Below are 11,715 nucleotides of genomic sequence, written 5' to 3'. Positions count from 1 at the left end.
CTTATTTTTATAGAATACACATTTAATTAAGTAAATTAAATTTATCAGGCGCTCCGGTTTGAAAAGGTATCCATTTCCAGCGGTGAATATAGGTATAGGCGATCTAGGCTGTTATAGCCCGTCACATGCTACGCAGCTGGTGCAAATTAGTATTATAATATTATTACTATTAAGTGGAACCCCCCCCACATGTAAATATCCTGTGTACGTCTGTCGATTATTGTCGAATATCTCACTTCAAAAGTCTAGAAGTGTCAATATTGAATTTACTCTAAATACCTGTGTTTTTCTTTTTGTTTCAGAAATTTGACACCTGTATCCGAACCACCAATCGAGATAATTTTCTCACCGTTGAAGAAATAATCAAATGACTGAGATATACCTAACTGTCAAGAAATAATAAGTGTACCATTGACTGAAATTGATGTACCACGGAAATATGGATTCCCCAAAAATAACATACAAGTATTACTCGAATCCAGCATTTTGCGCTCAGAGTGAAGTGGTCTACACACAGCAGGCTCCATGCGTATCACCAAGAATCACCACATCACCAAAATCTAAATTCATTTCATCAGGAGTTCAGCGTATTCCACCATTAGGTGCAAAGTCACCCAAGAAATTGCTACCACAATTCGAAATAAGCAACCAAAGAGTTAGGACTGATATTTCTGATAATCATTTGAGGAACGTTAAAGGAGAGGGACCTTTAAGATATGTATCTTCAGGACCAAATTCTATTGAATTACCCCCCAAGCCGGGACCTAAACCGAGTAGATATGCTGTCATTTCACCGGAAGAACCAGAATTTAGGAAAACAGTTCTAAGAAACTCCAAAAGGACAAATCAAGGAATGGTTAGAGATCCTTTTATAAGAAGAGGTTCAAAAGGTAATAATGTTAATGCGAAAAAAGGAAAGGAAGAAGAAGTTGAAATGTTTCAAGTTGTCAATATTAATGGAACAGAATTTGAAGACGTCGAAGCAGAAGAAGAAACAGAACTGATAACACACAATTTAAGTCCTAGAGTTTTAAAGCATAGGTATGCAGAAATTCCTGATGATTTCGAATATTCTCCAACGAAAAAAAGAATAGTAGAAACAGAACCAGAAGAATACAATGTAGATGGGCCGAGTGAAGATGAATACAAGGAAGTACCCGCTGAGATTGTCAGATCAGTCAATGGCAAAGTACACCGATATGCAAGAATACCGACATCAGATGACGATGATGACATTACAGTTTATCAGGCACAACCGGAAAACTTGAGTCCTCCCACATTTTATTTAAAATCACCAGGAATGACAAGAAAGAATTTAGAAGCAACACAAAAACTGCATGTTTTATTGGCATCACCGATTAAGCATGTACGAAAAACTGTAATTGAAAGTCCAATGAAAAGTTGCACTAGCTCACCGTCAATTAGAAATCAAGTTAATAGCTTTCCTAACAGAGCCATATCTCCTGACAGAAGAGGCGGATTTCCTATATCGCCATCGAAGAGAATTATTTCCAGTACCCCTAAACAAATAATGACTCCTTCCAAGAGTTGTGTAAACCTGACATCACCTCCTCTACCTAGAAGAAACTCAAATTTAACATCCCCAATTAGTCCTCGAGCTCAGAAAAAATTGAATTACGGCTATCCAAATTCTGATGGTATGAATTTAAGCCCTGGCAAACGGGATGGAAACATTCCTGATTTTTGTGTGAAGGAATCCACTCACGACAGAAGCAGAGATCATGATAGAAGTTTTGATTTGGATAGAAGTAGGGACTTTGATAGAAGTCGGGATTTTGAGAGAAGTAGAGACTTTGAAAGGAGTAGGGAGTATGACAGAGAAATAAGAAGAGACGATGGAAAACAAATAGTTTTCAACAATAGAAGTACAGCAATCATTTCTCCAAGGTAACAAATAAATAATATATCATTCTCTAATAATATTTTAATATTTGTATAAATTGTTTCAAAAAAAGATAGATCAATCATTATCTATGATCAATCAGAGTTAGTTAGTGGGTTCAGGAATTACCTTTAATCCTTTCAATAACTTGAAACCATAATTTAACGCTCAATGCATTATAATCGGTATATCATATTATTAGAAACATGAAGCATTCTGGGAGCATTATGCATTAGTCTACGAGGACTGCGTCATTTTTATTTCTCTAGACATTTTCTCTGAGATATGTATTATTATCTTTGATATACTGTTACGACTAGGGAGCGGATTTATATGCAACAATAAATATGAGTATATACATGCACGTATGCACTTAAAATCAATAAAATATGCACTAAAACGAAAGAAATATGCAGTTAAAAGTTGACATTTTTTGTGGGAAAAAAATTTAAATACCCACTTTACCCAATATTATCTACTGACAAAAATTGCATAACTAGTTAATAATTTTTCAACCCATAAATGTATTTCATGTTAATTAAAAAACATATTAAAATGAGTTATTCAAAAAAATAGCCTGCACTTCACTTCACGTCACACTAAAAACTGAATTTCCAATAACAATAAGTTTATTGTTAGTTAATAGGTAGTCAATGGATTCCTTTTAATTTTAGATTGGTAACTCGTGGGGGAGGTGTCATCTACGCCGAAGAATCAACACTTCCCGAGAAAGGATGGCGAGCAACTCCTGGTTGCGCCACACTGGCACTGGCTGCCATCATGATGGCGCTCTGTGGCACCCTCACTGCAGCTCTTTCTTTCTACATCATGTATATTGTGAGTATCATGTACATTATTTTTTTACTTTGTAACAATCAAATTTTACATGAACTTTCCTTCAAAAATGCATGGTACCTTTGTATTAATTTGTAAGAATTTAGCATGTTGTCAATGCCAGACCACAGTCGATTTTAATCGAGAGATTGTTTAATATGCCCGTTTATGTAGTCGCTTGGTCAGTTGGTCACTTATGTTACTCAGCTAGTAAGTCAATATAATAAAAATTCAGCGATAGAAGACGACACCAAAAGATGAAGTTATTGTTAAATTTATGTAAAAATAAAGTAATAATAATTCCAAATACAACAGACTAGTGCCATCTATTAATCATACGATCAATTAACTTTGGCTACAGCAATGATGTTATTTCCAGATTTCAGTCATAGAGGCCTACTCGTATTTAATTTTTTTAATTTACCTCCACTGGAATATTTGATTCAATAATATTTCTGTGTCCATCTGTTATTGGGACCGTCAATTTTATTTTGTATCTTATATTCATCAATATTGTATATTTCTGTGATTGATCCTCTTGATTGACCAAAAATGATAACAATTAATTAATGAGGCATTCAATAAAAAAACCCATTAATTAATTTAAAGTGATATAGGTAAATAGATGTTTACAAATAGATGTTGTAGACATTCATGGATTTATTGCAAATAGGGGTTAAGGCTATACCTCAGTTGAGGCATGGTCTAAAAATATCGTGGCTAGGCGATGCGCGGATTGCGGGTCGCGGGTGCAAATGACGCATGCCGAACGAAATATAATTTGTCATATAAATCCAACATGTCTGTTTATTGTTCTATTAGTAACAATAATAATATATTCATTGACATGTTTTCTTTTTCAAGTAAATGGGTAACGTTTTTAGTCATCTTTACACGATTTAAGAATTAATACCCCTGTCGCCATCACGAAACAAATTGACGTATTCACACCTCAACGTTCGCTCTCCGACTGCCAGCGAGTCCAAAATTTCGTCGCGCCTATAGTTGAAAATTATTTGCCGTTTCACTGAAGTATCGTCTTAATCAGCTAATTCAAACATGCATATTGTTCTAGTTTGAAAATAAAATATGATGAAAACCAATTATTATTTACGCCTGACACTCAAAAACATAATTTCCCACTAGTAATATTTAATTGTGGACAATCCGGTCTTGTTATTAGACGCCTCAAATAAAATATGCATAGTAAATTAATGTAATAAAATATTTTTTCTTTGTTTTGCAGTTTGGGAGAAAATACTATTTGGACATTGGAGTATTATCAGGTTTCACCTGCCTCATCCTGGGGTTACTAGGGTTCCGAACCCGTACAAACCGTCTGTTACCCAATAGAAATTACGTTTCAGGTAGGTACACCAACCTCTTAAAACAGTTTAAACTTCTCATAAAAAAAGTTGGAATATTAGAACATTACACCCAACTTATATCTTATCGAGATCTTACCAATAAAGTAAATGTTACATACAATATTTTCCTAATGACCAAATTTCATAGATGTATTCATTTTCAATTATGACTTATAAATATCTTGTGAAGCAATGTATTCGTCTTAAATCTATGTTCTTCTGAATACAATTGTTGTTACTAGACATTTTTTATTACGGGCGATGCTCATACCAGCAGAGGCACTCAGCGGAAAAATACAAAGCTTGCAATTTGAGACATTTTTTTGATAATTTACAATTTCAACTGTATTAATTAATAAATATGTATCTGAAACAATGACATTAATATGGACGAATCATCTGGAAAAGAAAATGACACTCACTTTATTGTCGGGTCTGCCGAATGGCATAATCTGTTCTAACGCCATTACAATAAAGGTGATATTGCTATAAATTCCTGATGCTTTTTGTTGGGTCTGCCGAATGGTTCGGTTCGAACGGGTTCGCTCAAATGAACATTGACATTAGAAACACTGCTCTAACGCCATTACAATAAAGGTCATATTGCTATAAATTCCCCATGCGTGATATCGCATAATGGAAATTGCGTGATGTCTACCTATACATGCGAATTTACTTGCTAGCTACTGTATTGAGTGCGTCATCCATTAATAATGTCATTGATCTGAAAACATTAAAAAGATTTTTTTTGTCAAATTCAATATTGGGACCATACCTAAAATAAAATTTGATATAAACTAAAAGCATTTCAAGTTATACACATTTATATTTTTATAAAAATCGATGTTTTTTAAAGTAAATATAAAAAATATTAAAACAATGAATTAGTCAAAAATCTAAACGTCAAAAAATTTAAAACTTGATAACTAAATTTTAATAATAAATCTGACCATAAAATATAATGTAATAATAACGTAACTGTTGACATAAATATGTAACAAATTCACATTTTTTTTACATTTGTATAGTATATCTTTGACTTTTTCAGAAACATATTAATTAATACAGTTGAAATTATAAATTATCAAAAAAATGTTTCAAATTGCAAGCTTCGCATTTTTCCGCTAGGTGCCTCTGCTGGTATAAGGATCCCCCTTAAATCTAGCATTTGTTTTCTGCCATCTAGCTTATTTTGTTTCCCATCTGTCATATTTTTGTGAATGAATAATATTGATTTATTTAGAAATAAATGATTCATTATATAGCATTTCACTTTACAATCAAATTTTCATGAACGTATTATGGCCGCAAAGTGTATTGAATCAAAAATAGTTATATAAAAGAAATATCCCCTAAACAATGCTTTTCATTTCAGGCTACATACTCCTCTCGGTATTCTCTCTTCTTTCGTGTACCGCACTGCTGACCCTCATAATTGGAAGCGGTGGAAGAGTGGGTCAACAAGGCCCCTTGGGAGACGTCGTAGGCGGCGCCGTCAGCTGCCTTGGTGCTATTTGTCTCTTCCTCGCTGCGACTGGCACCATGGCATCCTGTTGCTGTAAAAAAGCACCTCCAGATAACAGAGTTGCTGATGTATAGTCATTTAATAATAATATTGAAAAGCAAAACTAAGATGGCATCGTATTAAAAACATTCAACTGTCAAAATAAATTTTTGGCTTTAGATTTTGCATTATCTATTAAATTAAAAATATAGATAATATATAAGAAATCATGTTTTTGCTTTTACAATGTTTTGCTTTTATTCTCATTTGTCAAGCAGTGTTAATGTTATAATATTTTACGAATAACTTCGATGATAAATGATGCAAAATCGCCATCTTTGACTTCACTCTTGTCGTTGTGCGCTGTTTGCTTAATTATGTTAAAGGTAGTTCTTCCGTTCACTGTCATATTGAAAAGTAACACGACAGATTGGTGATTGAAGTTTCGTAAATCGAGCTACTCTTTAGTGATTGAAATCATAAACTATCAAACTGGAACATCGGCTGTTTTACAGAGCTGCCTATACAGGTCGATTCCGGGGGATATGTTTTGAAAATAGTGAAATTTCGCAATCAATGGGGAATTTGAAATACAAAACTATTGTTTAACTAAGTGTTGCAAAAACGAATCTATATAGTATACCCTGCTTGGCCCGTCTGCACTTATTATGTCAAATTTGTCGATAACACTGTCAAATATTCTGACCGCACACGCGTGTGCCCACTCCTTATGACGATTCCTGGCATGTGGGATAAAAAATATTAAAAACCGATCGAAATAATAATATAATGAATTCGCAATCACCGGGGTCGCGATGGACGATTGTTTTGTCCCGTTTTCTTTAAGTCACTCTATCACCGGCCTTCTGCACGCTCTGAAGCGGAGATAGCAGGCCGTATTAACGTTAAGGCCAAAGCGGGGGTGGGAGACAGAAACGCACGGTGTATGGTGTTGAGGCTGGTATATTTTATATTGTCGCAGATACAGGGTATTGTCGTTGGCGGTCGGTTGGTAATTGGCGCTTTGGCGGGCTGCAAACGTGGTGTGCTGGCTGGGCTGCTGATGCTTGGCATCCGAGGCGAGAGTCAGTGCTTGCTGGTCGACGTCCGATACGAGAGAGAGCTTTTGCGGTCGATGCTGTTGGTTCGGCGTCAGATGTAAGAGAGCTGCTGGCTGGTCGACGTCTGATGTAAGAGACAGATTTTTCGCGTGCTTTCACTGTCAGGCGGCGTCATGTTCGTCCGTCGGTCGGGAACCTCCCTGTTATACCGACGGATTGACTAGTGGCGGCGCGAGCGGCTGTTTTCGACAGACCGCGTCTGTTTTGGCGGGAGCGCTGACGAATTTGAATTTCGGATTTTTGAGGCGGGCTCTAATCGGCCGAGGGTTGCGAGAACCGCGAAGAGTGGACGTAGGCTGTGGTGTAAGGGAAAGTTGATGGTTCGGTCCGTCCTTTGAGGTGGTCTCCTGTGGTGTTGTGTGTCAACTCCGTGGACGGAAGGAATGCCTTACTCATCATGTTTTGAATTTTTAAACAAAACTAAATGTGCTGTGGATTTCTTTTATACAAATTCACAGTGATATAATATTGTTTTAATGTATTGCTGTTGTATTTATTTATTAGTAAATTTACCTACCTATTTAAGAAAAGTTAAAATATTAATATTATCATAAATTATGTGTACAATCGTATGTTAGATTTTGACCATAATCATGTGGATTTTTCAGAAACAAATATGTATTAGGTTTGAGAAAATTCATTTTCTGCATTTTTACATAATAAATATAAAAACCAAATCAATGATTATTGATATTATCCTGCTTATGTACTTACACAATATATAGTAAAATTAAATGTTAACATACATTGCAATTGTTGTGAATAGTATTTATGATATTTAAATAAGTTATTCAAGTTTTTATTAACTAGCTCACAAAGGGAAATACTTTAAATATATTTAAATATACAACCGTTTGTCATAAAGATCTGATACTATAGCCTCTACTCTGTGGAGACCCATACCCTCTGCAAGAATGGTAATTTACTTCCGTAATAATAATATGGCAAGTAATTAATTATCTCATTATCGGGGATCTAGCAACTGAACATATAAGATGCAATTTGTAACCATATCAAAGTTCGATTTGATATAAATGAGAAAGAATTCAAGACAGTTATCCACATTTTTATTTTACAGAAAAATTTATGTTTTTTTTTTTATTTAAGTTATTACCTAACTAAAAAAATACATTATAACTATCAATTATTATTGAAAAATCTCACTATCAAAAATTTATTTTATAATGTTTGAATGTGGTTGAGACCCAAATCAATTTATTTACATAATAATCATCTTCACAAATTTCAAATAAATAAATATAAAAATAATAAGATGTAAGAGTGTTCATCGATCGCTCATTTTTTAACGTAAGCTTATCTTTGAATTTTAAAAAAAATACCTTTCATATGCCATTGCTAGATGCCTAAAATTATTATGGTCTTACTTACCAGTATATCATGGCTGCGGACATCTTAGCAGTGGAACTACAGACTACCCCGCATTTTCCGGTATATTTATATGCTTACGAGCCCCGTTCAAGTCTTTACCGCTGCATACAGCGCTGAAGATTGCAGCTAAGATATAGTGGTTCTAGAATAATCAAGAGTAGTACTGAACTTTGATTTCAAAACTATACTAATGATTTTTTACAGTTCCTTGAGATAATAATATTATGGTTTATTCACATCCCGACTAACCAAAAAATATGTTACAAACTAGGAATATTTTATTTTTAGAAATGATTAATATATTACCTATTATAGTTCTAATATTAATTACCCATAATGAAATAAATAATAAATTTACTGAAAAAATTCATTCAACAGTGATTCTTTTATTTGTTTGTCCAAATCGGTTGGTAGGTAATACAGATACCTTGAGTCTATCTTCTATAAGCTGGCGTGCGGTTTCCCCCTGCTTCAGCATCTTAACACTGCTTTCCCTCTCGTTCCCTCCCATTGAAAACTGGTAACAGTCAAACGTGATGGCACAATGCTATCCGTCGTAAAACAACCTGCTCTACATAATTATATTATTGACATTATTTCTATAGAATAAAGTATAATAATTAAATATATTAATTTAATTATAATATTAATTTATGATGTGGGAGGGCTGGTAATGACATCTAATGTACAAAATAAAAAGTTTGAACGTTCAAATTATTTAAAAATAGAAAACTGCAATAATTGTTCGTATTTATTTAAAAAATATATATAATATTTACATAACTATGTAGGTACCTAATTTATTTAAAAAAATAATGGTATGTTTGTGCTTTACCCGGACATAAAATAAATAATTATAGTACCGTTCCTTAAATTTTAATAATAGAGTCTGTACTGTTGAATAGTGTATATGTACTTTAAAATATTATGTATTTACTGTGAATGTTCAAGGAAAACCAGACGAAAATATAATAATTATATAGCCAATTGTTTTAGCTATGTTGTCAATATAAATTGTTATCCACGGTTTCTAAAGCAACAAGAATTTGGGCGTGTTGCTATGTTGGTGTTTCAATGAAGTAGATAGATTTCCGGATATTTTTTTAAAACTAATATTATTATATTTCATGTTCATGGCAATACCCAAATCATCTGCTCGGGTGCTGGGTCCTCTGATCTTTCGATTTCAAAGAGACCTTTTTCGTATTCCATCTCTCTCTGCTGGCGCATGCAGCTTGTAAATCAAGTCAATATTTCCAGAGGTGGTTAATGGTCACTTCGGAATATAGTTATTTCCGCATCAAATATTATATTACATGGTTTTTTTTTTCTGGATGCCTTTATGGATACTTCGCATTTACTATCGAGGTTTCTTAAGGACTTTGGCACGCAAACTACTCTACTTGATGCTAGTCAAATGAAAATTGTGCCGGCTGAGAGAATATGCCTTATTGAAAACTATTCTTCTACCCGCATCGGGTATTGCTAATTTGAATTCGGCAAGGGCCTATGAAACCGCCTTGCAAAAACCCTGGAAAATTCTTAGTAGCGCAAGGCGGAGGTGATTCTGATGAATATTTTGTCGTATTCATTGGGAACTGAGGACTGCGATTTGTAGTCGAGTTTTTTCCCGTGGTAAAAGAAATGTCGCTTAGGACTGATATTCTGAGCATATACTTATCCTATCTTATATGATTGCAGTCACTGGATCTGAAAGGCATGAATCATCATTGCATGTCACCATTTATTAATAAATGTTAATAAAGAATATTGAAATCTATCGGTTAATTATGAAACAGGACAAGTCTATCAAGAGTATCATGATATGATCGGTCTTTCAATAATTTTGACAGATTGACTTTTCTGGCGTCCATAATTACTTTTCCCAATAAAAGTAGTACATAATCAATTCATTTACTTGGAGTTGCATGTATGGGATAATTTAAACTAATAATCAACATTGTTTTGCGTAACGAAAAGATATAAGAATAATATAATCTTAATACGAGAGTTATGGAGCACCAAATTTAAAAGCGAGTCAACAACTCGTTGCTGCGACCGGTGGCATCCACTCTCTGTGGACTGCATTTACACACTGTTTACATTTGAACATTAGCACACACTGCGTCGGACATGTGCGATCTACTACAGCAATTCTTGGGCCCACATGTTGTTATTGTAAACGCCAATCAGTATGCTCTCGATCACATATTATCTAAAAGCTCGTCGGTGTGATGTGAAGGTGAATACCTGGGCTACAGCTGCAAGTACTTATATAGACATGCCACTTATGTCAGCAACTGATGGGTACTTCTACCACTGGCTGATTCTACTGATATTACCGAGGAATCTCTACGTTCACATGTATAGGTAATATTATTATGTACAACATTTATTATTTGCGTTTACTCGTAGAGTGTGGTAAGATGTTTGCTTTGTAATAATGCGATTAGATTAGAAAATACATGTGGATATTGTAACATACGATGATATGATTAAATAAAGAAGTAGAGATAGCCAGACAATACTTTTATCATCGATAGAGTAATACTTTGGTGCGACCCTTATAATCCAAAAGTACATAGGTAAGTAGGTACGAGAAATAAAAAAAATCACGGGTCGTTTTGGAGAGTAAAGTACGTACGTACAGTAAAAACGAAACAATGATGCGGTTCGTCGATTGTATATGTACGTATACATACGAATACGCGGTCATAGGCTGCCAGGCATTTATCACAGCTTCCCATACGCACGCACACTATCGACCGACCGCATTATTGTTTCGTTTTTACTGTACGTATCAACGATCGAGAAGAATGACTGAAGGTGGAGAATCCTGCATCTAGCAGTGCATTAAAACAGAGGAAGGAGAAAGCGTAATGTACCAATAAATAAATTTGCATTTTTTTACCATGTCCGATCCTAATATGATCATATGGGCTATATATAGTGGTAGCCTGTCTGCTTCTGAAGCAATTGGGGGTTCGAATCCACGTCTAGTAAATTCACATATTGTTTTGTTCAATGTGTGTTTGGATTCAAAGCATAGGTTGAACAAATGGTTAAGAACCAATTATATTAGGTATATTTTTTAAATCTGTCGCCTTGATCTACACCGGATTGTAGTTGATCTAAGAAATTAAATTAAATATGTGCAAGAAACAATACTATTAAAAGTTAAATTAAATTAATGCTTTCATTTGGGCCGCGACCCTTACGTTTATTTCCGACATTCTAATGCTCTGGTCATTTACTCAACCTGGAACAACCAAAAAAACAAGAAAAAATCTTCTCATCCCAAACAATGAAAAGTAATACAAATCTAACATTACAATAGCGACTGAATTTCATTACCTTATGTCGATACTTACAACTCTTTGGTATACTAAATCTAAAACTTTATTGCAGATAAAAAAATGATTTGGGGTAATGTTTATACCGCATGATTTTCTATATGAAATTGAAGCGACTTGTAGCATTCTGTTTCTGAGCGTCTACATATACATACTCGGAGGCAGGTAGCCTTCTCGTAGGTTTTGAACTGTCTTGAAACTTGAAAGGAGTTCGATTTCATTCGAAGCCGACTTCACGTTGTTC

At 34.4% G+C, this 11,715-nt stretch overlaps 1 protein-coding gene across 1 annotated transcript; it reads left to right on the top strand.

The window, feature by feature from the left end:
• Positions 1-348: 348 nt before the first annotated feature.
• spdo (sanpodo) lies at positions 349-5,703 on the top strand. Its single transcript, XM_085943265.1, has 6 exons — positions 349-881; positions 924-1,805; positions 1,872-1,908; positions 2,578-2,740; positions 3,984-4,104; positions 5,480-5,703. Exons 1-6 carry the CDS (start codon positions 425-427, stop codon positions 5,701-5,703), a joined length of 1,884 nt encoding a protein of 627 aa, XP_085799391.1. The 5' UTR covers positions 349-424.
• The last annotated feature ends 6,012 nt before the right edge of the window (positions 5,704-11,715 follow it).

The sequence above is a fragment of the Rhyacophila brunnea genome, unplaced genomic scaffold, assembly GCF_057557595.1.
Source record: "Rhyacophila brunnea isolate RB1 unplaced genomic scaffold, BYU_Rbru_1.0 scaffold_15, whole genome shotgun sequence".
In the NCBI taxonomy this organism is placed as follows: domain Eukaryota; kingdom Metazoa; phylum Arthropoda; class Insecta; order Trichoptera; family Rhyacophilidae; genus Rhyacophila; species Rhyacophila brunnea.
Note: the sequence above shows the minus strand (reverse complement) of the source record. Positions and strands in the feature narration are given on the sequence as shown.